Source organism: Rosa chinensis, chromosome 5 (genome assembly GCF_002994745.2).
Source record: "Rosa chinensis cultivar Old Blush chromosome 5, RchiOBHm-V2, whole genome shotgun sequence".
Taxonomy (NCBI): Eukaryota; Viridiplantae; Streptophyta; class Magnoliopsida; order Rosales; family Rosaceae; genus Rosa; species Rosa chinensis.
The window spans coordinates 508,081-535,498 of NC_037092.1; the positions used below are offsets into that span (position 1 = coordinate 508,081).

At 38.9% G+C, this 27,418-nt stretch overlaps 6 protein-coding genes and 1 non-coding gene across 11 annotated transcripts; 3 read left to right on the top strand and 4 right to left on the bottom strand.

Annotated features, from left to right (window-relative positions):
• Positions 1 to 1,106: 1,106 nt before the first annotated feature.
• LOC112166409 (thymidine kinase a) lies at positions 1,107 to 5,421 on the bottom strand. Of its 2 annotated transcripts, XM_024303250.2 has the most exons (4): positions 4,881 to 5,296; positions 2,117 to 2,261; positions 1,697 to 1,818; positions 1,107 to 1,586 (listed from the first exon to the last, which is right to left on the bottom strand). In XM_024303250.2, the coding sequence occupies exons 1-4, from the start codon at positions 5,207 to 5,209 to the stop codon at positions 1,334 to 1,336; spliced, it is 849 nt and encodes a 282-aa protein (XP_024159018.1). In that variant the 5' UTR covers positions 5,210 to 5,296; the 3' UTR covers positions 1,107 to 1,333. The 2 variants fall into 2 exon arrangements, 1 of the variants encoding a protein (XP_024159018.1); XR_005800124.1 differs by lacking the exons at positions 1,107 to 1,586; positions 1,697 to 1,818 and adding an exon at positions 2,510 to 4,332 and having other exon boundaries at positions 2,120 to 2,261; positions 4,881 to 5,421.
• A 487-nt stretch (positions 5,422 to 5,908) lies between these two features.
• On the bottom strand, positions 5,909 to 7,768 carry LOC112166410 (putative yippee-like protein Os10g0369500). Its single transcript, XM_024303252.2, has 3 exons — positions 7,493 to 7,768; positions 7,199 to 7,307; positions 5,909 to 6,383 (listed from the first exon to the last, which is right to left on the bottom strand). Exons 1-3 carry the CDS (start codon positions 7,633 to 7,635, stop codon positions 6,300 to 6,302), a joined length of 336 nt encoding a protein of 111 aa, XP_024159020.1. The 5' UTR covers positions 7,636 to 7,768; the 3' UTR covers positions 5,909 to 6,299.
• A 680-nt stretch (positions 7,769 to 8,448) lies between these two features.
• On the bottom strand, positions 8,449 to 11,123 carry LOC112166930 (ras-related protein RABA5a). 2 transcript variants are annotated; one of them, XM_024303868.2, is made up of 6 exons: positions 10,967 to 11,123; positions 10,696 to 10,741; positions 10,454 to 10,521; positions 10,252 to 10,350; positions 9,667 to 10,135; positions 8,449 to 9,087 (listed from the first exon to the last, which is right to left on the bottom strand). In XM_024303868.2, exons 5-6 carry the CDS (start codon positions 10,004 to 10,006, stop codon positions 8,747 to 8,749), a joined length of 681 nt encoding a protein of 226 aa, XP_024159636.1. In that variant the 5' UTR covers positions 10,007 to 10,135; positions 10,252 to 10,350; positions 10,454 to 10,521; positions 10,696 to 10,741; positions 10,967 to 11,123; the 3' UTR covers positions 8,449 to 8,746. The 2 variants fall into 2 exon arrangements, with proteins under 2 accessions (XP_024159636.1, XP_024159635.1); XM_024303867.2 differs by having other exon boundaries at positions 9,667 to 10,350.
• A 2,986-nt stretch (positions 11,124 to 14,109) lies between these two features.
• LOC112165202 (inositol transporter 4) lies at positions 14,110 to 17,991 on the top strand. 2 transcript variants are annotated; one of them, XM_024301647.2, is made up of 6 exons: positions 14,110 to 14,610; positions 15,117 to 15,297; positions 15,491 to 15,897; positions 16,014 to 16,121; positions 16,298 to 16,903; positions 17,146 to 17,991. In XM_024301647.2, exons 2-6 carry the CDS (start codon positions 15,165 to 15,167, stop codon positions 17,629 to 17,631), a joined length of 1,740 nt encoding a protein of 579 aa, XP_024157415.1. In that variant the 5' UTR covers positions 14,110 to 14,610; positions 15,117 to 15,164; the 3' UTR covers positions 17,632 to 17,991. The 2 variants fall into 2 exon arrangements, with proteins under 2 accessions (XP_024157415.1, XP_024157414.1); XM_024301646.2 differs by having other exon boundaries at positions 14,111 to 14,610; positions 15,112 to 15,297.
• A 305-nt stretch (positions 17,992 to 18,296) lies between these two features.
• TRNAL-CAG lies at positions 18,297 to 18,377 on the top strand. The gene has a single exon. It is a non-coding gene; the product is annotated as a tRNA-Leu (tRNA).
• A 300-nt stretch (positions 18,378 to 18,677) lies between these two features.
• Positions 18,678 to 21,583, top strand: LOC112164613 (inositol transporter 4). Of its 2 annotated transcripts, none has more exons than XM_040506188.1 (5): positions 18,678 to 18,834; positions 19,206 to 19,412; positions 19,496 to 20,010; positions 20,159 to 20,767; positions 20,996 to 21,583. In XM_040506188.1, exons 2-5 carry the CDS (start codon positions 19,277 to 19,279, stop codon positions 21,479 to 21,481), a joined length of 1,746 nt encoding a protein of 581 aa, XP_040362122.1. In that variant the 5' UTR covers positions 18,678 to 18,834; positions 19,206 to 19,276; the 3' UTR covers positions 21,482 to 21,583. The 2 variants fall into 2 exon arrangements, with proteins under 2 accessions (XP_040362122.1, XP_040362121.1); XM_040506187.1 differs by having other exon boundaries at positions 18,683 to 18,834; positions 19,214 to 19,412.
• Positions 21,584 to 22,719: 1,136 nt separating this feature from the next.
• LOC112164614 (U-box domain-containing protein 2) lies at positions 22,720 to 24,998 on the bottom strand. The gene is made up of 2 exons (XM_024300868.2): positions 23,554 to 24,998; positions 22,720 to 23,237 (listed from the first exon to the last, which is right to left on the bottom strand). The coding sequence occupies exons 1-2, from the start codon at positions 24,847 to 24,849 to the stop codon at positions 23,175 to 23,177; spliced, it is 1,359 nt and encodes a 452-aa protein (XP_024156636.1). The 5' UTR covers positions 24,850 to 24,998; the 3' UTR covers positions 22,720 to 23,174.
• Between the last annotated feature and the right edge of the window lie 2,420 nt (positions 24,999 to 27,418).

Sequence of the window (27,418 nt, forward strand, 5' to 3'; positions counted from 1 at the left end):
TGGACGGAGGAACTCCCGAGAGAGAACCATCAACATCAACAACAAGCATCAGTCTGCGACGTTAACTTTGGAATGTACAAACATCAATCAATAGTTTGCCCCATGAAGTAAGGGACTGATCAAGGTCCCCCGTCACAACAATCATAACAAACTAAAACACAAGATTTGGAAATGTCTGTCTCATGGCCAGTCCCAAATGGTAAAGGCAGCAACGCCGCTCCACAAGGCAATGGAATATGAGACTGCTCGCCGACGGAGGAACTCCCGAAGGAGGACCATCAACATCAACAAGCGTTTATATTCGACGTTAACTTTGGAATGTGCAAACATCAATAGTTTGCTCCATTAAGTAAGGGAATGAATCAATTTCCCCCGTCACAAAATCATAACAATTACAAGCAACAGAGATATATATATATATATATATATATATATATATATATATATATATATGCATCAACACAGAATAGAATAGCTCCTACAGAGAGAGAGAGAGAGATCAAATAGCATAAATTATTCAGAGAGATCAATCATAGTAACAAAACAGAGTAAAGTTACAACTGAGCTACTTCAAAGGAAGGTTGGGTTTCTGGTGACTGATAGAGCAACACCTGCAACTTGGATGGAGAAACACACAATTCCTAAAGAAAAGAAGATGAAAGAGGCGCAGACCTAAAACCCTTGAGAATGTGAGATTTGCATACACAGGGTAGGGTATATATAGTGTAAGCGCTTTCAGATTTGCACCGTTTGATGTGGATCGAGCGACTGAGAGACATTAGGGTTTTTCTATAGCACTCAGGCCCACGAAGTGACCATCTTGGCGATTTACCCAAACAAATACCCGAAAACATAGGACCCAATGGGGCATTAAGGCCCAAATTAACACTGTATTTAGGTGGGCATTATGCAAAGGTAGACTACTTCCATAAAATAGTAAATTAGCGTACCACCGTATGAAAGTGGCATACCAATAAGTATTGACGAGTTAATGTGCCGAAGAAAATCTCATTTAAACTGAGTGCTCAAGCTTTCAACATGATAGTATGTGTTGTCAAGAATTTCTGAAAATCTAACCAGATACCTTCTCACATTACAGATATAGATGATGATTCAATACATGTGTCATCATTAACTACGATATCATGTTTGCTACAGATTCTTTGCTTGGTGAAAGGAATATATACATTTTTGATAGACAGCAAATCAATATTCACTAACAAGTAACAACATGCTTGCAGACCATGCAGCAAACATGTAAACTTTCGAAAAATACATGTAAGGAAGGGTTCTGAAATACAGATGACAGCCTACTGACTAGCAAAAGTTGCTGCTACGCACAAGACCTACACTCAACTTGAGATTCCAGGACAACTCGTGCAGCTTGAATGGCTACTTGTCCACTAACATAGTGCTGTCGACATACAGGCATGTATACATCAGCCCCGCCAATCACTTCCGTCTGCATCTCCTCTGTCTTTCGTAACGTAAAGAAAGCTGGCTTCCCACAAAGTTCGCATCGAGAAGTTAACTTGGTTACAGAATCAGCAAGGGGGATTATATCAAGTACAGATCCAAAGCTCCTCCTGCAAACAGTATTTGAGTTGATCATCAAAAAGGGGAGTCTATATTCTGAGAAAAAAAGGAATGGAATGGGCAGTAGACCTATATCTGCATTAGTTTGTCACACTAATACCTCAAATAGTCCCCATCTAGTCCAGCAACTATTACTTTTTTGCCATCATGATCAGCAGCTTCACGGCAGAAATCATAAAGATCTTCAAAGAACTGAGCTTCATCAATACCGATTACATCTAGCTGTCATCGCATACCATTTGTTAGTAGATTAACATAATTGTATAAAGTAATACAATTTTTCAGTTATACAACCAACATATAAAACAGTTTTCATATAAAACAGTTTTTCCTTTCCTTTTTTGTCTTTTTTTTTTTTTTTTTTTGCAACAATGGGGGACTATACATAAATTGTTATTCCTCAACAATCTAACATACAAAGTTCTTTTTGAAAAATTCAAAAAAGTAAAAGCACTAATCATGTCTTGAATTAAAGCAACTATTAACAGTAAAATATCATCAAGTATTGGCATTAGGATACCTGCTCATATGCATCAAGACCAAACTTCTGTTTGAACGATGATAGATTTGGTAATGCCCAGCAAGGCAATCTAACCCCATCATGCGTTACAATCGAATCCAATCCATATCTTGTATCCTTGTTTGATTTTATTACAGCAACATTACTGCCAAAGGAAATATTTAATGATAAGCACATCTTATTCCTCTGCATGAAAATTATGTATGCATATATTCATGTTCATGCACTTGTCAGAGATCTAGTTCATCTATGTACATATCAACCTTTTCAAAACAAACAAACCAGAAACCTATACAAATTACAAGAACTCTAAAGTCACTTGAACTAACAGTATATAAATATCATTCGTAGTATTAGTTCCATTGACACTTTAGATTGGAAAAATATCTCTACCTCTATGTGCTGTATAGCAACATCATTAGAATCCCACCACAAATTTTGCATGGTCCCAAGATTGCAAAGATCAATCTTAGAGAAATTTAATAATTCCCCATACTTCTTAATTCACCACTTATAAGTTATCACGTTCGAGCTTCTAGTCATCCAGCTCAATATAAAGGAAGCTAGTTACTAAACACTTGACAGATACATTCTGAGTGCTACCAATCAGGTTTCCAACGTTTTCTTCTGCTAACTAAGAACTAAGAACCAGACAGCTTGCAAGCTTCACTGTTCACTGCCATATGAACCGAAATACAATGTTCTTTCTCTAACATAATACCTTCTCTAAGTTGTCACCTTAAGAAAGAATGCAACTCCCATCACAAAAATACCGCAAGTTAGGTGAGCTTCTGTGAGTAAAATATCACAGCATGTTTAATTGGTCTTCAGACAACACCAAAGTATGAAGCTCTAATATGTCAAGTTCATTGTAGGAAAAGCACAATGAGAGAGGTTCTAGGGATTTAGCTCTATCTCATATGAATTAGCTCAAACTAAAATAAGGAACATAGCCTGAATCCTTTAGAGAGTAGTCAATCAATTCAACCATCTCGTAAATCTCCTTGGACTGTTTGTGATACTTATCACCCTTAAGAAAGAAGTGGGTCTCCCTTTTAACCTCTAGTTTGCTGTAGGCGGGCTCCTTTATCATCCCTGAATCACTCATCTTAGCCCTAAGTTTAGCAACATTGTCCCACAACCCAAAGGTGGCATAAGCATTAGACAAGACAACATACTTTCCAGCATTCTCTGGCTCAAGTTTAAAGTACTGCTTTGCTGCAAGGTTCAACAAGTCTCTGTTTCCATGAATTCTACAAGCCCAAAGAAAAGCACCCCACATCACTGAGTGCTCCTTACAAGGAGAGTTCATAACAAATTCATAGGCTTCTTCTAACCTCCCAGCACGTCCTAAAAGGTCAACCAAGGCTGCATAATGTTGTCCTCTTGGCTGAATTCCATAATCTCTTGTCATGGAAGAAAAATACTCCCAAGCCTCGTTAGCCAAACCTCCATGGCTACATGCAGAAAGAACTGCAATAAAAGTAACATAGTTTGGCCTGACACCTTCAGCTTTCATCCTATGAAAAAAATCTAAGACCTCTTGAACTCTTCCATGTTGACCGTACCCAGATATCAGAGCAGTCCAGGTAATGGCATTCCTATTTTGAGATGTATCAAATACCCTATACCCATCAGATAAATCACTACATTTAAAGTACATATCCATGAGGGCACTATTGACCACAACATTCTCTATAATTTGGCATTTTACCATGACACCGTGGGCTTGCTTCCCATCCTCCAGAGTTGCCAGAGTGGCACATGCCCTGAAGACTGAAGCAAAGGTATATTGGTCTGGTGTCAAACCACTCTGTCTCATCTTGTGATAAAGATTCAACCCCACATCTTCATGCCCGTTTTGAACGTACCCTGCAATTATTGCATTCCATGAAACCAAGCTTTTCTCGAGCAACTTATCAAACAAATAGTGAGCAGTTCCTAAATCCCCTGATTTTGCATACAAGATCAACAATTTGGTCTTCAGATATTCATTTTCAACAAATCCTACAACTATCATTTGGGCATGAATTCTTTTTCCTTTCATATACTCTTTCCAAATAATGCATTCTTGCAATAGAAGAGCATACGTATCTGGGTCTGCCTTTACTCCTGCACAACACAATAGCCCAACAGCTTCTGCCAATCTTCCTGAATAACAGAGTCCCTTCAATGTTTTATCAAGTTGGATATGCTTTTGGGGCCTGACCTGAAAGCTGGAATATCTTATTGGTGATAGATGCACTGAATCAATGGATCCAAGACATTGATAAGTGAAAGTCCCCCTAATGAAAACTGATGACACAAACTACAAATTCACCCTAATCACATATCCATGCATAAATTCAAATACATTATTCTATACAAGCTCCATATTAGCTCCCTAATTTTCAATTCCAGAAAATGTAGACAAAGCCCCAAGAACCATAAGCTTCATCAGTCAGTGTAACCAAGTTTATCCCTAGTTGGTAACATATAAATACAACTCTACATACAAGATACACATGCGCATGCAAATACATTCAAACATCAAGGAAGCAAATAGCCCAATGCCATATTAAACCCAATGATTCTGAGTTAACTCTAGCATTATATAATAAACCCACATGAAGCTTTGTATTGAAAAGGCTTAAACTTTGGACCTATAATACAAATGCCATTACAAAATAGCCACTGCAATATCCAACCAAGTGATTCATATTCTCAATAACAACAGTAACACCAAAACGAAAACCCACATGAAATTTCAGGAGGAGGGTCAAACCTGCCATCGCCTTTCTCGGATTGAATTCTGCGAAGAAGCGTGGTGGTCTTTCCGGCAAACATTGGGCCAACGATGACGTGAATCTCACCGGAACGTTGCCGGCGAGAAGCCGCATCCATTTCAACAGCTCCGTTGGGAGCTATTTCGGAAGAAAGAGAGGCATAGGGCACAAAAGTATTGGGTTTTAGGCGGACAAGATTTGGGGTTCTGAATTGGGTTGGTGGGTACGATCGAATGGATTTAGAGGCTGAAGAAAAGAGAGATAAAGGTGTGGTCTTGGAGATGCAGTGGGTTGATATAAGCGCCTTCATCCTTGAAATAGCTAACATGTATGTTAATGTTGGAGCAAGGGTTTAAGGGTTTTGCTTATTTGGGGAAGAGAGACAGCTCAGTCGTATTTTGCTACTGCTAGGTTATTATTTGGAGGGAACCTAATTCAACAGACACTAGAGCAAGCTTTTGGGTGACTATTTTTCTTTTTGTTTTTTATTTTTTTAACCTTTATGACATGCAAAATTAATAATTTTCCAATCAAAACACTTCATTATTTGGGTCTCTTCAAAAATATTCTCGACAAAAGTTCACCTACATTGGAAATGATTTAGTTATACTATATTGATTAGTTATATTCGTGAAAATATCGGAGATGTTCACTTGATCATTGTGACAAAAAATTTTATGATTTAGAGAAACTAAATAGTTTTTCATCTGACCCGATTATTGAACATCAAAGATGACGGTGAGGAGAGGTTAACAGCAATTGTAACCATTGACCCATTTAGATTAGGTTTGGGGCTGATGTCTTGCTTTATTTCTGATCCAACCAGTTGCATGGGTTATCTTGAACTAGATTCCACTGGTTTACAATGGGATACACAATTACAAGTTGCAGCCTTCATTTGGTTAAGCTCACGTCAATCAACGGACAACACCATTTGACGATCTTGTTCAGAGCTATTATAAACTCACGAAAACAGCAAATGAAGATTACTGATTTGGGATGACCACAACCATACCATACAATAAGATTTGCAGCATTGCAACTTTCATTCCATCTCTTGATCGAACATCCGAAACCATTTGCTTATGTTCTCAACAAAGATCATAGAATAGAATATATGATAGCCCGTAGCTAAAATGTGGCCAACTTAGTGCCCGAGTTGAGCTGTATCATTAAACTACAAAATGTGACAAACCATGGCATAGTTTCCACAGTTTTCTGGAGATCCTCCCGAAAACACAAAGCATAAAATCCTCTGTATAGAACACTATAATTGTGATTTGGTTCTCATAATCCAAAAGGTCTTATCCTAAACTTGCACCAGTGCGTAAGCACTGTCTACTTACTAATCTACTTTGACTGTCTATTATTGCAAAGAGATACTTAGAACATCTTGCAAATGTCCAGTGTCCATTGCTTCACCAACCCTCCTTCATCAGTCGCTCCTTCTCCAGGATGTACATTCCTTCTTTATACTTTTGGCTTGGTTCATAAGCCTTCTCCTAGGATCATGATCAACAATAACGGAGGTGAAATACCACAAGAAATTAGTTTAAACCAGAACTTGCACTAGGTAAACAGCATTAGCAACATAACAGACTTCCAAACTGAAAGATTAGACCACATGATCAGAAAGTACCACATGTTCATACAAAACCAGAAAAATGAGATTCTGGTGCAAACTAAACTCAGTGAACTGAGATCCGAAATTAATTACAAAAGATGTGGGGCTAGTTTAATTTAGTTCGTCATCAGATACACTGCTATTGCTGTTTGAAAGTACAAAACACACCCAATAATTTTAGCAGTAATCACAACAGAGTGAGGGAATCACCATTTATCCTCAAAAGGAGTTGTAATTCTGAGGGTTTTCAGATGATTTCTTCATAGCAGGATCCTATCCAAGGGTTTTAGCAGTAATCACAACAGAGTGAAGGAATCACCATTTATCCTCAAAAGGAGTTGTAATTCCGAGGGTTCTCAGATGATTTCCTCATAGCAGGATCCTACATTTCTAACTGCCAACACCTTTAAAGATCATGCTTTAACCATCGACGGGAGCACTTAATCACACAGGAGGTCCAAGTATAACATCATTACAACCCAAGATGCTAACTCAGTAAGAGTAAACTACATTGGAAAATCCTACAAACCCCTAAATGCTACATTGCAGGACTCATAGGAAGACACTAAATGTGAGAGGGTTCAAATAAACAGCATTGACAAATTACAAGTAAATGGGAGCCAAGTTCACTCAGAAAATGATATAGATCATGCATGACACTAAACAAAAGATCAACAACAGTTTAGAACTTACATATTTCCAACCCAGAATTTGTTGGCAAGAGCTGCAGTAAATATCATTCACAATATGCAATCCACTAGTCAAATGCCGCTCTTCAATAGGCCCAAGAGATATATTCACCCTGAAAAAACAATCAGTACAAAAACTAAAACCTTTGCCTCTTTTACATCACAAAACTCAATACGCAACAAACCCAAAATCATTTTACAGCCCATAAGATCTTAAAGTCTCAATCTTTGATGGAAAAAAACTAAAATTTGAAACAAAAACAGAGAATCCAGAAGTGATTGAAATTAGGGTTCTTACACATTCCTGAAGAGATAAGCTCTGCCGTGACGGCCCTGAAAATCCTTGGAAACGATCTCGCTGTGGGAGGCAGTGTCCACCTTGCAACATCTGCATTTGAAGATCTTTGGGCCACTCAGCGTTTCTATGAATAGCCTTCCCATGATTTTAGATTTGTTGCCCTAATTTTAATTTTGGGTTAGAGTGTGAGCCCTAATTCCCAAATTGATTCCCACGCACGGTTTTGATGCTTCGATCCGTCTTTGTCCAAGTAAATGCGTAAAATGTCTGTTGCGTGCAACTTTGATTGTCCCAATAAACAGGACTAGGACGCAATGAGAACCCGAAACGTCATGAATTGAGGGGTATTTCTGTCATCGAATATCCGAATATTCATTGTATATGGACATGTAATTTTTGAAAGTTTACCACTGCATAGCAGTCAATTTTGAAGAAGAAGAAGACTCATCCGTGGATTTTTCTTGTCCACAATACAATGTTTGAGCAGTTAACTTTTTAGAATATCAACGTAGACCAATTTTGTATAGCAGTCACTGTCTGAAGAAGAAGACTCGTCTGTCAGTTTTTCTTATCCGCAATACAATGTTTGAGTTTGTTTCTAGTGTGTATTTTGGAAGTTGTTTTATATATCGGTATATCAAACGTAGACCAATTTTGTAGAGCAGTGGACCAACTTCTCAAGGTCGTAGCCTATATTAGCTCGAGATCGGACTAAGCTAGTCTACCAGCCAATGTATGTCTGCATATGTATCAAATAGGTGTACTTGATATATTAATACATTACTAATACAGTACATGAATCCTTGAATTTTACATTTTTACGGAACTCAACTCGTGTAACTTTTATACAATTAGAAGTGAATAAAATCGACCAGAGAAAAAGCATGACTTTTGAGGTAAATCTGGATAGGGTCAAATAATAAAATGCAGCATTATCAACAGATGAAAGAGGGAAATGGTTAGAAATACAGTGCATAAATATCTGAACTTTGATAATTGTATTTTGGCCAAAAGAAAGAAACAGAACATTGTATAAGCTTTGTAATCCTCCTTCAGATCATTTACATCTACTTCAATTTTCTTTTCTTCCACCCAGATCGAGTGAAAACATGTTCCTTGAATTGACATTTAAACAAATTCAAAAAATTAGATCACATGGAGAAGGGATGCAAGGAACTTGAGTGGAAAAAAAGAGGCATGTAAGACCCGCCAAAAAATTCCATCCAGACCTCATTTGTTGTGTAGCGAGTAGCTCTAAGATGAACAGCACCCACCTTTTTTAGGCTCTGTACTTGCTGCTTCTTCGTTCCCATCTCCCTGTAAAAGCACCGTCTTGCCACTCCCCACCCAGCTAGGGTCCTGTTTCTTGAGCTCCTGGGACATCATTACTTTTCGACTTAGTATACTGTAGATCTCCTTCACTACCATCTGAAAAGCGGCAGCAACATTGGATGAGTCGAGAGCGGATGTTTCCATAAAAAACAAACCCTGTGCTTCTGCCAAGGCTTTGCCTTCAGACGTGGGTACCTCCCTGGCATCCTTAAGATCTGACTTGTTACCGACAAGTATAGTCACAACATTCATGTCGGAGTGAGCTGTTCAACAGTAGATCCACCTGATCAATCTCAGTCCATCACATCAATTAAAGGTAAATGCTAGTAAAAAAATTTGAGGCCACTGGGTACAGCAGGATAGATTGACGGGATAGCTAACTAAACATCAACAAAATCAAAGCAGTAATAGCAATATCCAATGTGAACTATAGAGCATGTGATAAGAACATAAACCCAAACCATTTCATATCCAATGTAAACTACTGTAAAGTGATATTGTTGTGGTGTTCTGCATTTTATTGACAAACAGCAAAAGGAGAACAAAGCCTTTATCCTCAATGCTATTGGAAGATATATTCGCAACTTCTATAACCAATGCCTGCAGCATTAAACATCACCAGCATCTTCCTCAATGTTTCAATGTCTAGAAGCTAATGATTCATACAAATTACACAATGTGTGATTTATTACTTCATGTTACCTAGGAGGCAAATTAGGATTGAAGATTATGTTGGAGGAAAAGAAAATCCCACTATGCCAAACAAACATTGTAGAAAGAAATATGTACTAAAAAAAAAATACAAATTAAATAAAATCAAGGAACAATGACAAAGCACTTACTGTGGAGCTCATTAAGCCATCTGCCGATACTATCAAATGTCTGATGCCTACTGATATCATAAACCAAAAGAGCACCAACAGCACCTCTGTAATATGCAGATGTAACAGCCCTGAACCGCTCTTGACCAGCCGTGTCCCATATCTGTGCTTTGACTTCTTTACCATCGATAACAATCTTTTGGGTTTGGAACTCTACTCCTATAGTTGACTTTGAATTAGGGAAGAACTCATTTCTAGCAAATCTTGCCAGCAAATTAGATTTTCCAACGGCCGAGTCACCAATTAAAACAATCTTGAAAAGATAATCCTCAGTCTTTTCTTCCTCGGACTGAAAAGCCATTTTCCAACTCCACAGATTTGACAATCTATAAGACCATAATAATAACGGGTACCATCGATGGCTCCTTATGGCCCTACTAACCTATTAAACATCCAACTTTCGCCTACTGAAAATGAGGAAACGAATGGTCTGTACAACAAGAATACAGTTTGACAGAGGAAGAGTGGATGGCAGGGAAGGAATATAAAAAGGCAAAAACTTTTCTGCAATTACTTGGACACAGCATAGACGGAATCTGAAGCTACCTGCATTACAAAGCTAAGGCAGGAGCAAATATAGTAGCTTCCTCTCGGCTCAACTACTAGATTCTTTCTAACCTATCCGAATAGTTTTAGTCCCAAATCCTGCAGCATCAAGAAAGCATAAATCAAATGTTAAAGGGGAAGTTAGTTACTCTTCTGTAAAGATCAGTATCTTAGCCTCAGATGGGCTATTATTAATTAATACCTCAAACCCTTATTTGGCCCCCTCCCCACTCCAGATTTCCCTCCCAATCAGGGCTTCAATGTTGAAACCTGAAAATTAACCACAACGGGTTACCTTACGTTTGCCAGAGATTACACCATTGCAAAAACTGAACACGAAATTCGACATTACATTCGAACCCATTGAATATCATGCATTAACTTGAATGATCAACACCACATTCATTGATTTGATATAAATATGCATCAAATGGAGAAAATTACCAGATTGAATATGGATAACGGATCAATAACTTGGACGCGTCCAAACCTGCCATAACCCGATCCATTAAACCATTTTCTCCTCACAAATTCAAAGCCACATAACAGAAGAAATCACATTGATGACAAACGAGAATCAAAATTTTCAGTAAAAAAAAAAAAAAAAATTGACATTGGGAGAAAATGAAAAGAGCCACGAGGGAATGCAAATCTAAAAGAGTAGCGACATTTTGGTAAAATATAGAGGGAGAAAGAGAAGGGGAGAGAGAGTGACCGTGGAGGGTTGTGATCGACGGGAGTCAACGACGGAGATCGGCGGAGAAGCCCCAGCGGAGAGAGGTGGGAGGATAAAGGCAGAGTGGGTCGTCAGAAGCACACATCGGACAAATGAAAGAGGGTTGGGAGAATGAGGACAACGATTTGATAAGGCAATTTCGGAATTGTCTCAAAGACTTGAGGGGTTTTCCGTCTGTTAATATCTTCACTTTCAACGTGAAAACCGTAACAGTAAAAAGCATATGTTTCTTATCATTTATTAACTAAAATTAAAATCAGACTGCTCCAAATTATAACATTAAAGCGTTTGAAATGTCACATGAAATAAATTGAAAAGCGTAGAGATTTGGATCGAATTTAGCCAATGAATAATTTTGACACTATTTATGTTTCGCTTGAATGAAATAATTTCTATTTTGAGTAAACTGTTAGTCTTTAGGATTATCTCAAGCAGCGAGGAAAAGGGGGTTCGAAATGGTGGGTACCGAAGTGGAGATGTGACGGTAATAGATGTCACTGTAGTGGCAAGGATGATGGCGGTCGGTGTTGTGCTAATCAGATAGTGGTGTCGGCATCCAATTAGACTTCCCCGCTTCACTTTGCTTTCACAATGGCATTGTTGATAAGGTGTTAATACTAGAACGGATAAATGTGATAGTGAAGGTGACAGTGAGTGCCATGGTGGCACATTTCAATGACCACAACAATTTTGTTGTTTATGGTGACTGTCGCGACGATGGAGTGAAATGGTGAGTGTTAAGGTGGCAATAATTTCAATAGAGATAACGGTTTGAGACAAATAAAAACGGTGAAAGCTGTAGTTTTTATAGATAGCTCACGTGAATTTGCCACCTCTAACATTACTTTGTTCAAAGTGAAATATTTCACCACTAAACCAAATTATAGTTGACATAATTAAATTCAAGGTATGACTTCTAAAATTCACAAATTGTCATATAGAATTTTACTCAAACACAAAACTACTAAAGAAACAAACTTGGTATTACAGAATTAGTGGAAATTGTAGTCGGGATGTATATGTTTTGGATCATACATGGTTCATCGGATTAACTATCACGATATGAGAAAAAACACTAATATAGGTTGGATTGGTTACAAGTTTTATCAAAACAGTTGGAATATTCATTATTTTTTACTATTTAAATATCTAATATAAAAATTTAAGGGGAAATTATCATTTACCCAATTTTAGCTTAAAAGTTGCCTACTTACCCAAACACTCTAAGAGATTGTCCACTTACCTAAATACTCTAAAACATTATTTCCCTATTACCCAATTCCAGGGCCGCACCGCCCTCCTCCTCGACCACCGCCACAAGTCCCTGTCCTCTAGTTCGACGCCGACACCACCAACAACTCCGGCCTCACCGTCCAGGCCCTCTGCTCAGTCCAGGCCCGATCCGAATCCTACCTCCTTGGCGCCATCTCTGGACTATCCTTCCTCTCTGTCTACGACCCCACTCTGTCTACGACCCCAACGAGTCGTCGAATCCAATTACGAGATCGAGAAGTCGCCGAGCTTGTTGCAGTAGACGAGCATGACGAGGGCGACGATGGAGTGCGGCGGTGATGGCCGAGAAATTCCCATTGGTAGCCGGCGGTGATGGAAGCTACGAGGCCTAGGGCTTGACGATAGTGGTCTGGATGAGGAGACGGTGGTCTGGGTGAGGAAGCAGATGTGTGTGTGTGTGTGTGTGTGTGTGTGAGAGAGAGAGAGAGAGAGAGAGAGAGAGAGAGAGAGAGAGAGAGAGAGAGAGAGAGAGAGAGAGAGAGAGAGAGAGAGAGAGAGAGAGAGAGAGAGATGATTGTAATTTAATAATTAAAATAAGGTCAAAACTGTCAATAGTTGTTAGATTAGATAAATGGTGTTAAAAAACTCTTAGTGGAGTAAGTGGGCAATTTTTAGTCTAAAAACGGGTAAGTGGTCGCAGCTCCTAAATTCAACAACAATTTATGTACAAATGATAATACCAATTAATTACCCGCCAGATTATGATTTTGATGGTTGATGTTCATATATCAGATAATGACTAAATCATTTCAACAACCATATTAATATCTAATTAATTACATGAAGATTCAGGTCAAATGGATTAGCCATAGTGCCTGCACCATCATAGGATAGAATCTGATTTATGAGAGTTGTTGAGCACTTTCCCTTGCAGATATGCAAATAAATAAGGATCCAAACGCATTGATGACCATTTATGTGTTTAAGTTGCGTCTCTTAGTGTGCTCACAAACTCCATTGTGTTGTCCCCTTTTCTACCTGTCTTTTGGCATTCGGTTCTTTTTCTTCATTCTGAGGGTTTTTTTTTTTTTTTTCAATTATTTTTATTTTATTTATTTAATCAAGATTGAGGTAGCAAGTCACCTTAATTACGTTAACAAATTAGTTACACGCTCATTCAAACCGAGGTCCACGAGAGCAGAGCAGACATTACGTAAGCGCATGAACTTGAAAGTCTCTCTATCCCTTAAACCTATTGGCCACAAAAGGTATTCTATTTGTTTTGGTAAAATGTTTATGTTGGGTTTTGTTTTTTCTTCTTCTAAATGATCGTATTAGACTAGAATATCTATTTCATTTACAGACTATTCCCTAATCAGTCGGGTATGATTTTTATTCACAAACTAACATTTCCTCCCTAATTAGTTGGGTATGCTGTATGCATAATGGCATGTGTCTCCTTTTCAATCCTTATATGCTTTATTTCAAAAATCCAAACCCACTTCGATAACCCGTAATTATCCAAGAAAAAAAGTTCCCACTCAAACTTCAAGGGACCATTTTATGGGACAGAGAAAGTGAAGTATAATGCGATAAAATTACTCTAAAAAAGAACGTGTATTAAGGTAATTTGGATAAGAATATGATTTCACGTAAAAAGCTGACTAACTTTGTGGATTTGTAGGCATCTCCAGGAAGTAGAATCCAACTATAAAACAAACTGAAACCATATTATTCAAAGTACGAGTCCTAGTCCTGTTCCTTCTGGCTCTGATGTCAAACTACCAGTCAGCATTATGGTTCTAAAATATTCCACAAAGTTCCAGAATCAAAGTTTTGGTCCTACCATACTACATATCCACCAATCATAGGATGATCGATCCATTGTCAGCTTGACTCATAGAGCTGGAGATTATTCTTAACTCAAAATTCAGAAGCACATGTTTTGATTATTTTCTCAATCTTTTCCCAAAATACGTGAGAAACGCCTTGCATTACGTTTTCATCGGTATGGTAATTTAATAACGCTCACACTGACAGCATTGACTGATTTGTCAATTATCTTTTGCCTTTATCCAATCCAAGAACCCTTTTGCAGATAGGTAATTACTGATACTCACAGTCGTCACAATCCGTCTCACTCTCTGCTCCGTTCTATGGAAACTCTCAACAATAAAGGAAACAGTTTTCAAATTTTATTTCGATATCAAAAAGTCATAAAGACAGAGATTTATCCAAAAGAGATTATATACGGGTGGTAGACGGATTAGACTGGATTAGTTTTAATTTCCAACCTCATATTTCAGAAAACCCACAAACATCCAAACTGCTCTGCTTTCGTCTGTGAAGAAGAAGAAGCAAATAGAAAAGAGAATACTTGAACATACCAGGTAATTTTTTGTTTCTTTTACTCAGCATGCTTATTGCTTGGTTTTGATATTGGAAAATTTCATTCTTTTCCAGGATGTACTTAAAAAGATTTTGTTTTTGTGATTTCAAGTAATCGAATTTCACTACTTTGATTGTATTATTTGTGAGAACAATTCCAATGGTGTTGATTTCTGTCAATAATTTATTGTGGTCTTGTGGATAAAGGAAATTAAGAATGTCAATAATTTATTCTGTCAATAATTTGAGCCGGCAAATACAGCTTCTTTCACATATATAGCTAATTGTAAAAAAGAAAGAATATTCAATATAATTGTCCTTGATTTTGATGCTTTCATGAAGGATTTTGATGTCTTCATGACAGAAATAGGTTGTATTTTACTTTTGACATGATAGATTTCGTTTGATTTATTGTCCATTGTTTGGATTGAGTAAGCTTTATTTTCTAATTTTCTTTTTAATTATGCTGATCTGCCAGTGATTGATTGATAGTATAATTTCAGTGCAGAGTAGTGAGATTACTTCATAGCTTGTGGGATAATCAAGTATATCCTACATGGAAGCAGGACACCCGGCTGCTAGTAAGACAGAGTTCACAGAGTGTTGGAGAACAACATGGAAGACCCCTTACATTTTGCGTCTCGCCCTCTCAGCTGGTATTGGAGGCCTCCTTTTCGGATACGATACAGGTGTGTAATATCAACCCCAACAATTAGTTAGTTGATTGACAAAGAGGTCTTCTTGACTCAATTCAACTGTATTATTTGAGTTACAATTGTGTAATTTGAGTTAGAATTGGATGTGAATTCTGGGGTAGTATTGTAGATGTGGATTATGTGATTGTGTACTGTAGATGTTGATTCATGGGGTACTGTATTGTAGGTGTGATTTCTGGGGCATTGCTGTACATTCGTGAGGACTTTCGTGAGGTTGACAAGAAAACATGGCTGCAGGAGACCATTGTGAGTATGGCAGTTGCCGGCGCCATATTTGGTGCTGCAATTGGAGGATGGATGAACGATGCTATTGGCCGGAGAAAGTCAATCTTGTGTGCAGATTTTGTGTTCTTCCTTGGTGCAATAGTCATGGCTGTTGCACCAGCTCCGTGGGTGATCATAATTGGAAGAATTCTGGTTGGTTTGGGAGTGGGTATGGCTTCTATGACCTCACCACTATACATCTCAGAAGCTTCTCCTGCTAGAATCCGGGGTGCTCTTGTTAGTACAAACGGTTTTCTAATTACTGGAGGTCAATTTTTGGCATACCTCATCAATCTTGCCTTCACCAAGGTACCTAACATTACAATGTATTCAATCTGCACTAGCAAGTAGCATTTGTATGTTCTAGTTAAGTGCTTTTAGACATTCATGCTCATTGTGATTGTTGAGTTTTGAATCTGTTTCAGGCTCCTGGAACCTGGCGTTGGATGCTTGGAGTGGCCGGAGTTCCTGCTGTGGTTCAGTTTGGATTGATGTGGTCACTCCCAGAGTCTCCAAGGTGGCTCTACAGAAAGGTGATCATGATCAAAGCCTGCCTTAATAGATTTATCTTTTCATTGGCCATATGGTCATTTCTTAATCTTAACCTATGATAAATTTCTTCTTGTCCACGACTTATCCACGATTCCTTGTATTATGTTAAGGACTTGATTTGTATAATAACTGATCACTGTTCTTTCTGTTATAACAGAATAAGGTAGATGAAGCCAGGGCTATCTTAGAGAAAATTTACCCTGCGGATGAGGTTGAGAATGAAATGAAAGCATTGCATGAATCTGTTGAAATGGAAAAGGCTGAGGAAGGAGATGTTGGTGATGGCATCATAGCAAAACTAAAGGGTGCATTCAGCAACCCTGTGGTCCGAAGAGGACTCTATGCAGGCATAACTGTCCAAGTAGCTCAGCAATTTGTGGGTATCAACACTGTCATGTATTACAGCCCAACCATTGTTCAGTTTGCTGGATTTGCTTCCAACCAAACAGCTTTAGCACTTTCTCTCATCACTTCCGGTCTCAATGTTGTTGGCACTGTAATCAGTATGTGCTTTGTGGATAGATATGGAAGGAGAAGGCTTATGATCATTTCTATGGTTGGAATTATTATTTGTCTAGTGGTGTTATCTGTGGTGTTTTTCGAGGCAGCAGCTCAAGCTCCTCGTATTAGCAATTTGGAATCAACTCATTTTGGTAGTAACTCTACATGTCCGGCTTATGTGTCTGCCCCTAATCCAGCCTCATGGAACTGCATGACATGTTTGAAAGCTCAGTGCGGCTTCTGTGCTAATGGTGTCTCGGCTGTAAGTGCTACTTCACTTTTTTCTTTTGTGTATTTGCTTTCTTAATTCCATTTAGTTGTGTTAGACAAGGGTTATTATTGCAGTTAATACAGTAGGAAAATCAGTACCATACTTCGTCCAAAATTTTCAGGGGGTTATGTCCCACCTAAGCAGCTCTTGTTATGAACTGTTTGTGATAGTAACCCTTCCCTTTATCAAGATTCAACCCTTTATTGATATGTTCTTCCCTTAATTGTTATCAGTATGCCCCGGGAGCTTGCGCGGCTTCAAATGATGACTTGAAAAAGGCATGTGGCGGAGAACATCGTGTATGGTACACAAAAGGGTGTCCAAGCAGAATTGGATTCTTTGCAGTAATCCTTTTGGGATTGTACATCATTATCTACGCCCCTGGAATGGGAACTGTACCGTGGATTGTGAACTCAGAGATATACCCTTTGAGATACAGAGGCACATGTGGAGGGATTGCTGCAGTGTCTAATTGGAGTGCCAATCTGATTGTGAGTGAGACATTTTTAACCCTCACTCATGCTTTGGGATCTGCCGGCACGTTCCTCCTCTTTGCTGGGTTTTCTCTCATTGGACTCGTATTCATTTTCTTCTTGGTTCCTGAAACTAAAGGGCTGCAATTTGAGGAGGTTGAGAAGTTGCTTAAGAAAGGCTACAGACCCAAGTTATTTGCTTCCAAGGACAAGGACACCAAGGAAACCAAGACTGTCGAACTTTGAGTTGCCAACAATCCCTAATTAGCGTTTCTAATAAGGTTTTTAGTAGAATCCTCTTTGGTTAGTTATACTGGAGACTCCATGGTGTTTGTGTGTGACTGTGTGCAGCATTAGTACAACAAAAAAAAAAAAAACAGATGATCAATGCTCGTCTGTTTTTTTTTTTTCACTGTTTCTTTTGCGGATGCCCGTACTGTTTGAACCTAAAAGAGGCATTAGTAATTGTACTAAAGAATCTTTTTCTGGTTGGACTTGATCATATTTCCTTTTTGAATTGTTAGGTAAGCTTAGTGTTTACCAGATCTCCATTGCTATAGTGAGTTGATGATGATGGAGATCATGGCATTAGATCATTTGATGAAATCTGTTCGTTTTTATCCGTTAATTATACATTTAAGATAAATTAACAGTTCGTTTTTGCCACACTCTAAGATAAAAGAAAAAAATAAGTCCGTTAATAAAACCAATAATAACTCCCTTTACTAGGTAACAGATAGATATTATTATAGATCGCAAACGTTCCACCCTTTGTTCTGTAAAATTTTCGATTTGTGTGATTAATGTATGGATATTCAACCAGTTTAATCAAATTTCTGAAATTATTTATTCTAAAAAAAAAAAAAAATCCTGAAACTTGATCTAATAATATCTCGGATAATAAGCACAAGGTCAAGATGGCCGAGTTGGTCTAAGGCGCCAGTTTCAGGTACTGGTCCGAAAGGGCATGGGTTCGAATCCCATTCTTGACATTATTTCTTTTTATATATATTTTTTTAATATTGACAATGCAATTTTATTTTTTTTAATATTGACAATGGTTGATTCTGTTTCACACATGCCAAAATGCCAAATGCATTCATTCTGTTTTATATGCTAATGCATTAAACGACTGGATGATAAACAAAATTTCTCTTACTTTAAATCGGTCAATGCACTATCTTATGATCAGTAATTGACGGAAATTAAGGTTACATAAGTAAGACTCTGAGGTGGAGAAAAATGTGTTAAGCCAAGAGAATCCCACATTCTCGAAAGTATTTAACAAACAACTTTCTTCTATCATATACATCCAATACAAACACTACGAAAAATTTTAGCATCCACAACTGACCTTCTCCTTTCATCTATCTCCAAAGAATTTCAGCATCAACAACTAGAAAATGAAGAAAGGGCTCAGCTGAAGAACAATTTTCTACCAGTCACTTAGTAAGGCACACAAAACTTCACATATGTTCCAATGTTGATTTTTCATTTTCTAGTAAGTTATCGAAATGAGCCAATGTATTGAATTTCTAATTTATCTGAATCCCTCGGAGTATTGGTAGTTCCGCAGTTAAGTAGGAATTAGGATTAGGTTTGATCAAAACCAATATAACAAAATTTTACAAAACAAACAAACCTAATATCTATTTTCGTGTAGTGAAAACTATATACAGATAAGACATGTCTGAGGCCTTTCGTTTAGAACAATGGAACAATATTATAAATTGGAATAGTATGACAGACTTGTAATTCATATCCTCTTCAATCCGAGTTCATCTTCCACATGTTGAATACATGCTCTAACTAGGGATCAGTTTTGCAGGCATAGAAGTTGAATTAGTACATTTTCAGCGCGCATTTCGGATTTTCTTTCAAGTAGAGAAAAATGGTGGAAGGAGGAGCACACCCCTCTAGTAAGACAGAATTCACAGAATGCTGGAAGACGACATGGCGGACGCCTTACATTATGCGCCTCGCGCTCTCTGCCGGCATTGGAGGCCTTCTTTTTGGATATGACACAGGTTACTTAGATACCATAATCAAAACCAGGAAACAATATATTCAAATGGAACTTCATAAACTAGTTGAAACTTGCTTAATGTAGGTGTCATTTCTGGGGCGCTGCTATACATTCGTGAGGACTTTGACGAAGTTGACAAGAAAACATGGCTGCAAGAAACCATTGTGAGTATGGCAGTTGCAGGCGCTATCATTGGTGCTGCAATTGGAGGATGGATGAACGATGCCCTCGGCCGCAAGAAATCAATACTAATAGCAGATGTGGTGTTCTTTGTGGGTGCAATAGTTATGGCAGTGGCTCCAACTCCTTGGGTGATCATCATTGGAAGAATCATAGTTGGTTTGGGAGTTGGAATGGCTTCCATGACCGCACCCCTTTACATTTCAGAAGCCTCTCCTCATAGAATCAGAGGAGCTCTTGTTAGTACAAATGGTCTTCTCATCACAGGAGGTCAGTTTTTGTCATACCTCATCAATCTGGCATTCACCAAGGCTCCTGGAACATGGCGTTGGATGCTTGGAGTTGCCGGTCTACCAGCTGTCGTTCAGTTTGTTTTGATGTTGTCTCTCCCTGAGTCTCCAAGATGGCTCTACCGAGATGTATAACCGTCAAACTCTATCCTAAACTTTAGTCAATATTAGCTTGATATACATTATTGAATCATACTCCTCGAGAACTTAATTTTTTGTCTAACATGGTATCAGAGACATTTACTTAAAACCCATTATTTGTTTGTCAATGAAACAGAACAAGGTTGACGAAGCTAGGGCCATCTTAGCTAAAATCTATCCTCCAGAAGAGGTTGATGATGAAATGAAGGCCTTGCATGAATCCGTCGAATTCGAAAAGTCTGAGGAAGGAGCTATTGGGAAAACCATGATCGAAAAACTAAAGAGTTGTTTCAGCAACACCGTGGTCCGAAGAGGACTCTATGCAGGGATCACAGTCCAAGTCGCTCAGCAATTTGTGGGTATCAACACTGTCATGTATTACAGCCCAACCATAGTTCAATTTGCTGGATTCGCATCCAACCAAACGGCTATGGCACTTTCTCTCATCACTTCTGGCCTCAATGTGGTTGGCACACTCATCAGCATGTGCTTTGTGGATAGATATGGAAGGAGAAGGCTCATGATCATTTCCATGTTAGGAATCATCAGTTGCCTTATCGTGTTAGCTGGAGTGTTCTTCTATGCCGCATCTCATTCTCCAACTGTTAGCCACTTGGAATCCAATCACTTTGGCACCAACACTACATGTCCAGCTTATGTTTCTGCTACTAATCCTGCAGCGTGGAACTGCATGACATGCTTGAAATCAACAGAATGCGCCTTCTGTGCTAGTAAAGTTGAAAATGTAAGTACTACTTCACCTCTAGCTCTTAAAAAACCCGTTTGATAAACTCTTTCGGATGACCAAAGTCGTTTTCGGTACTACAGACAGAAACACTCAATAATGCTTTCTAGACTATTAACTAGAAGCACCCCTTAAAAAGCAATGCCCTGCCGGTCCTCAAGTCATTACCTAAATTTGTTAACTAATTTGCATTATTGCTCATCTGATTTTGCTTTTAATTGTTCGCAGCTTGCCCCGGGAGCTTGTTTGGCTGCAAATGATAACATAAGGAGTCAATGTCGTGGAGAACATAGGGTATGGTACTCTAAAGGGTGTCCTAGCAAAATTGGTATCTTTGCAGTCATTTTGTTGGGATTGTACATCATTGTGTATGCACCTGGAATGGGAACTATTCCTTGGATTGTGAACTCAGAGATTTACCCATTGAGATACAGAGGCACTGGTGGAGGGATTGCTGCAGTTTCCAACTGGACTGCAAATCTCATAGTGAGTGAGACATACTTGACCCTCACCAAGGAACTGGGTTCGGCTGGAACTTTCCTCCTATTTGCTGGGTTTTCTACCATCGGGCTTATATTCATTTACTTCCTGGTTCCTGAAACCAAAGGAATGCAATTCGAAGAGGTCGAGAAGTTGCTTCAGAAGGGTTTCCGACCCAAGTTATTTGCTCCAAAGGACACCAAAGGTAAGCAGAAGGTTGAGGGGTCTGCTTGAGCTGATCCACAACATTAATTCGCCGGTGAATAATTCTAGAAGGGCAGGACCATATCGTCATATAGGATGTATAAGTAGATGTATATGTTTCAAACTTGCAATAATGTGGCAGGTGGGAACTCATGTAGGTTCCAAGCATTCAATAATTGTATGGTCAGGCAAGAATAGGATTTGCTACATACCCAAATAGTTTCACTGATTAGATTCACCATTGATACAATTCATCAATTGAGCTTATGTAGGTCTTGGTGCCATAAATGGGGCATTTGTAAAGCTAACTGACATGAAATTAGATGGTTCGAAACACAGTTTCAAAACAAATATCTCCAGCCTGAACGCCGCATCAATGTTTTGGCGACAAACTAGTGAAATATTAAACCTATTAAACCACTATCCTCGTAAAGAAATTCAAGGAAAGAAAACAATGGTGGAAAACCCACACAATTTGCTTCAGGCATCCAAATACAACAAACAGTGGAGACTAAAGATTCTAAAGGCACACCGACACCTTGCCATACAATTCAAAACTACTTCAATATTGCGCCAGACTGACTTTAAAATTAGGAATTGCAACCATCCAAATTCCAAAACAAACAAACAGAGGGACAAAACATATACCTGCTGTGCCAGCTAATGCATGATTAGTAAGGACAAGGAAATATAAATAAGGATACAGAGAACAAAAGTTTCAAAATCTCTTGCTTGTGGGGTTGGATCGGTTGGTGGGCTGCGCAAGATGAATGCATGGGACAGCAGGTGAACCACTTTACACCAAAGACAATCAGCTCAAGGGCTCTACCAATAGATTACATTTCCCCACTCAAATAAGTATCCAGAGCAACAAAAGAATTTATCATTTTAAAGGGTAAAAACAAATACTTTCGGAGTTTCAGTTTGGCAGCTGAAGGGATGAATGAGTATAAAGCTCGTTTACGTGGGGACTCAAGTCAAAAAAAGTTAAACAAGGCCTAGTTCAGAGCAGCTTCTGGTTACTGGGGTCATAAAGTTTAATATTCAACACTATCATTTTAAAAGTTTACCTTCTCCTGTCACACAAGCAAAGCATAAAAGTTGTTTTCGCTATCATGCAAAGCATAAAGTTCATGTAGAGGCGTGAGGCAAAAGCTGGAGAATAGATAAAGGATTAGCATCACGAGTTGAGTTCAAGATTCCAGTTCAGGTACCACCAAGAGGAATCAAACACAAGCTTTAGACTTTGGAAAGAAAGAAATAGTTCATAGTCACCCACACTATCAAGCATGTTCAAATTGATCATGGAACTCAGAACACAATACAAAGATATATTTGTCCAAACAGTTCATACTATCTGTCATTACAAGGAAAATTAGGGTTACCCAGACAAAACACAAGGATAAGAACCCAAATCTTATCAACCCAAAAACCAGAGGGCAAACAAGTATTCCACCCCTACAAAAAACCAAGTCAACAAAAAATGGGGAGGAGGAGAAAAGAAGTAAATGCCCCAAACCCTAGTTAAAAATCATACATCTAAGAGTCAGTGTCTTACTAGCTCCCTCTAATCTCTCCCTTCTACAATCACATTTTTCCTAAATTTTTAACCACACTGTACAAACCAGGAAACTAACACTCCCTATTTACATCAACAACAACCAACAATGGCACCATAGACATAGATCCTGTCTAAGTAGTATAAGTACCTATTTTCTCTTCTTTAAGGAGTTGAAGAGGACGCTTCTTGTCTCGGCTCTCTCAGATACCCAAGAAGCGTTTCAGCCTGCAAAAACAAAGGAACCACCATCATATATCAAGCCAAGTTTGTAAAGGATTAGATTCTATAGCCTAAAATTAACATGCTGCATCCAAACTCACACTTAGGACTACAAAAACATGACAATATACAATCTGTGTACAATTCTTTATACAAATGGCCTCAATCCACCCAGTTCCAAATTAATCATCTTTAAAGCAACCCAATATGAGCACAATATCACCAATCAAATTATAAACAGATTAACCAATATGAGCACCAATTTAACACAGAACACATTAAAAGAACATGCATAATCCAACCAATTCACAGCTGAAAATACCTTGTGCTTAGCTCTAACAGTCCCAGTCTGCGAAAGCGCAACCAAAGGTGGAATCCCTCCTTCTCTGACTAGCAACCCTCTATTCCTCACACTCTCAGTACACAGCTGCAACAGCGTCAAAACCGCAAATTCCTTCCCTTTGACTGAACCATCCTCAATCACTTCCACAAGTGCTGCAAGCCCACCTTCCTCCACAATGGCCTCCTTCCCCTCCTCGATTCCCGCCAAGCTACTCAGCACCACCATCGCCTTCTCCGCCAAGCCAGTCGCCTGGTCCGCCACAAGCGCCACCAACGGCTTCACCGCTCCGGCACTCACCGCCCTCTCTTTATTAGGCCTAATTGAGCAGAGCTTGTACAGAGTCGTCAAAGCATCTTTCTTCCCCCTCATGGATCCACTTATCAACAACGAAACCAGAGGAGGAATCGCTCCGCAAGCTCCGATTGAGCTCTTGTTCTCTTCCATTAAAGCCAAGCTCAGAAGCGCACAGGCGGCGTTTTGCTTAGAGGTCTCCGTCCCGGTCTTGAGTACATACACTAACGACTTTATAGCTCCGGCATTGGTGATTATAGCCTTGTTTGATTCGTGGAGCGATAGGTTGAGCAAAGCTGTTACGGCGTGTTCTTGAGTCCAAGGGTCACTGCATCGGAGCAGAGGAATCAAAGCAGGCACCGCGCCTGACTCGCCGATCAAAGCCCGATTATCAGCTCGGTTTTTGGCTAAAAGCCTGAGCTTGGCCGCAGCAGATTGCTTGACGGCAATCGACGGCGATTGGAGCCCGTCTACACAGATCTTGACCGTCGGTTGAAGATCCTCCGGCGAAATGCTCTCGATTATCTCGGTGGAGAAATTCTCCCTCTGTAAAAACCCCTCGCACGGCTCCGGCTCGGGCTCCAACTCGGATCTCGGGGCGTTTTCCGGCGACGGCAAGCTGGCGAGCCGCTGTAGCTCCCCGGAGATATCGCTGCTGCAGGCGGAGAAATCGCTGAAGGCTTGGGAAAGCTGGAGGAACTCCTCGGCCGACGCGGCGGTGGACTTGCCGGAGCTGTTGCCGGTACGCAGGGCCAGCTCGCCGAGACGCATGTCCATAACGGAATCTGTCAAATTCTCAGATACAAAAGGCGTTCTTTCGGTGAAGGAACAGCAGCTCTGATCTTCCTGGTAGAAATTGGAGCGAATAGTCCGCATGGACCGGCCGGTGTTCCGGTGAAGCTTGGTGGACGCCGGAGAGTAGAAGTTTCGGGTGATAGGAGGGAAATGGTTCGAACCGGAATGAGAATCTTCTAGAGAAACCATCCTGGAAATCAAACCAAAGCTCAGAGCTTCAGATATTTAGGGATTTTGAATTTGGGGGTTTTGAGTTTTCAGTGTTGAGTAGAGAAAACTAGAAAAGGGTCATGGCGATGGAAATTGGGAGGGAGAGAGGAGCAACACAGACCACATATTAGTACTACTAGCTGTGAAGGTGAAACTCAACGACGTCGTTTGGGGAAAAATAGAATCTCGTGGCAGGGAATTAGGGATTAGGGAGAAGGGCTGATGTGACTGTGACCAGTGAGGGCACAAATCCAATCGGGCTCTCGTTTTGAGTGTGACGTGGTGGGACCGTCGGCGTCGGCGTCGGCGAATACCTGAAAAGAAAAAAGAATCCTCTGCGTCATCGTTTTAGAGGTTTTTTACGTTAACAGTAACACGGTCATTCAGTTAGTATTCAAATCGATATTCCAACAAAGTCATATTATTATTGGAGCTGCAGGTGCAAGAATCTAAAGATTCTTCTAATATGTTAGTCACAAATGAGTGGGAGTTGAAACTCAAACATTAGATATTGAATTTCATGATAAACCGTTCAACCAACTTTATCTCATCATGTGGTTGTTTTAAATGTTTCAGTATTAAAAGGAAAACCAAAAATGTAAAAAAAATTAAAAATTAAGACCAATCATCAGACTCGAATAGAGATCTATGAGGATATTTCAAATAAGGTTTAGTCTAACCATCAAAATTATTATAGGGAGTTGCAGGTGTATAAACCCTAAGTTTTTCGAATCCGTTGTTCATGAACTGATAATAGTTAGGACTCGAATGGAAAGTTTCTTGCTGAGCTGCTCGGCCAATGTGATTGTTTTGGAGATTTCGGTATAAAAAGAAATGAAGGACGTGGAAAAGATTCTGCGTCGGGGGTTACGACAGGAGTCAGTTAGTAATCGGCAGGACACGTGTTGCCGATCTTGAGAACTGAGCCAAAGTCAACTACACACAGTTTACTAGAGCTTACACTTTACAGTGTGTAAGCTGCAATCGGACACGTCAGCCACACGTGCCTGGCAGAGGAGAGACCTAGTACTCTAATTATGATTCCATCAGTGGGTTAAGTGTGGTTTATCCGATAAAAACTAAAAGGTTAATGGGTTGTGTTCTTCAATCCTAAAACCCTAAAATATTCCAAAGTTTCAAAGACCCTCAACAAGCACGTACTTATAAATAAATTATATAAGATTTAGAGATGATGATTTAGATCTTGCTTGAATAATACAAAGTATTGGGTCACCTAATTATCTTACTAAATCAATATAAATTGCTTGCTTTATACTTAAATATTTCTCATGATCTAATCACTTTTGTTTGTGTCTCTTCTGGTCAGCAATTGTCCCTAATCAAGCCTCTTTCATATCTCCCATGTATTTTGATTTTTATTGATATTATTTTGGCAGTCGCTTGATAAATTAAAGCTTTTTTGTGTTTTTTTTTAATGAAAAGTTTATTGAATTAGCGATTAAAATCGCTTAAGAGGGCATCCCAATTGGGAGCATATAAAAGCCAGAAACGCCTTGGTCGCCTTGGTCGTAGAGCTAAGATAGAACAAACTAGAAGATGTACTACATCAACTAATTGTCCTTGTACAATAAAACTCTGCTCTGAAACTTTTCTTTAGCAAATTCCTCATTGTCCTCAAGATAATTACCAACAACACAACCATTGTCATGACCTTGAGATTTGTAGACCCAACAATCAAAATTTGCGATTCAAGCATGCATAAGATCAGCAGACCAATCAAAACTAGACTCGACCCGGCACAAGGAGAAACAAAAAATAATTTGACTAGCTACTTTACTATTGAATTAGTCTAAGCGGCGAGTGAAGGAGAAGAAACAAAAAATAATTTGACATTTGACAAGTCAAAAAATTCGACCCAATTTAAAACTGAATAATTTAATAAAAAAAATAAGTATCATATACTACTAATATGTCCCTAACACAACATAAGCGTAATTACGTAATGTGTATAGCCGTATATATACAGATGATATTGATGTACGTACAAAGAGTCAAAGACTATATATTAACGTGGATATAAAATTGAAAAGCACAGAGCATTATTTGTTTGATTAATGAGTTCTAAGTTGATTAGCATTAATCAATCCAATATGCTGAGTTGTTTAGCACCCTAATCGCAGTTGTGGAATTTGTAAAAGATGGTGTTTGTCCTTGCATGATGTTGAACAAAATTTTCAGAGATTTTAAAGAATAATTAATATTTAATAACAAGATCAACAATATTTTGCCACGTTAAGATATAATTGAATAGACTAGTGACTCTAGTACGTAATCTCCCTATTATATACAATCTCCCAACTAATCAAGAACGGCTACTGTGATCAAAGTTTTCTATTCAGTTTGATCTCTGATGGCATCCCTCTGCATGCCCAATTTTCAGATGAATCTAGCTTATTTACCTTTTGGTAGTCCTATTTTTTTTTTTTTTACAAATTAACGGGGCCTAAAAGGCCCAAACATAGCAAAAAACTTGAGAGCTAGAACATAAGCAAGATCTTCTAGCTCTAGACACATGCTTGAGCAGCAT

Bases quoted from the DNA above. Each gene is read 5' to 3' on its own strand.
- LOC112166409 (XM_024303250.2), bottom strand. From the start codon at position 5,209: ATGTTAGCTATTTCAAGGATGAAGGCGCTTATATCAACCCACTGCATC. The intron at 1,819-2,116 runs GTATCCTAATGC...ATGCGATGACAG, and splicing joins GTCTTGATGCATATGAGCAG to CTAGATGTAATCGGTATTGA. The intron at 1,587-1,696 runs GTATTAGTGTGA...TACTGTTTGCAG, and splicing joins CTAGATGGGGACTATTTGAG to GAGGAGCTTTGGATCTGTAC.
- LOC112166410 (XM_024303252.2), bottom strand. From the start codon at position 7,635: ATGGGAAGGCTATTCATAGAAACGCTGAGTGGCCCAAAGATCTTCAAA. The intron at 7,308-7,492 runs GTAAGAACCCTA...TTGTTTTTTCAG, and splicing joins GCTTATCTCTTCAGGAATGT to GGTGAATATATCTCTTGGGC. The intron at 6,384-7,198 runs GTAAGTTCTAAA...TCATGATCCTAG, and splicing joins AAATTCTGGGTTGGAAATAT to GAGAAGGCTTATGAACCAAG.
- LOC112166930 (XM_024303868.2), bottom strand. From the start codon at position 10,006: ATGGCTTTTCAGTCCGAGGAAGAAAAGACTGAGGATTATCTTTTCAAG. The intron at 9,088-9,666 runs GTAAGTGCTTTG...ACTGTTGAACAG, and splicing joins ATGGCTTAATGAGCTCCACA to CTCACTCCGACATGAATGTT.
- LOC112165202 (XM_024301647.2), top strand. From the start codon at position 15,165: ATGGAAGCAGGACACCCGGCTGCTAGTAAGACAGAGTTCACAGAGTGT. The intron at 15,898-16,013 runs GTACCTAACATT...AATCTGTTTCAG, and splicing joins TCAATCTTGCCTTCACCAAG to GCTCCTGGAACCTGGCGTTG. The intron at 16,122-16,297 runs GTGATCATGATC...CTGTTATAACAG, and splicing joins CAAGGTGGCTCTACAGAAAG to AATAAGGTAGATGAAGCCAG.
- LOC112164613 (XM_040506188.1), top strand. From the start codon at position 19,277: ATGGTGGAAGGAGGAGCACACCCCTCTAGTAAGACAGAATTCACAGAA. The intron at 19,413-19,495 runs GTTACTTAGATA...TGCTTAATGTAG, and splicing joins TCTTTTTGGATATGACACAG to GTGTCATTTCTGGGGCGCTG. The intron at 20,011-20,158 runs GTATAACCGTCA...TCAATGAAACAG, and splicing joins CAAGATGGCTCTACCGAGAT to AACAAGGTTGACGAAGCTAG.
- LOC112164614 (XM_024300868.2), bottom strand. From the start codon at position 24,849: ATGGTTTCTCTAGAAGATTCTCATTCCGGTTCGAACCATTTCCCTCCT. The intron at 23,238-23,553 runs GTATTTTCAGCT...TTGTTTTTGCAG, and splicing joins CTGTTAGAGCTAAGCACAAG to GCTGAAACGCTTCTTGGGTA.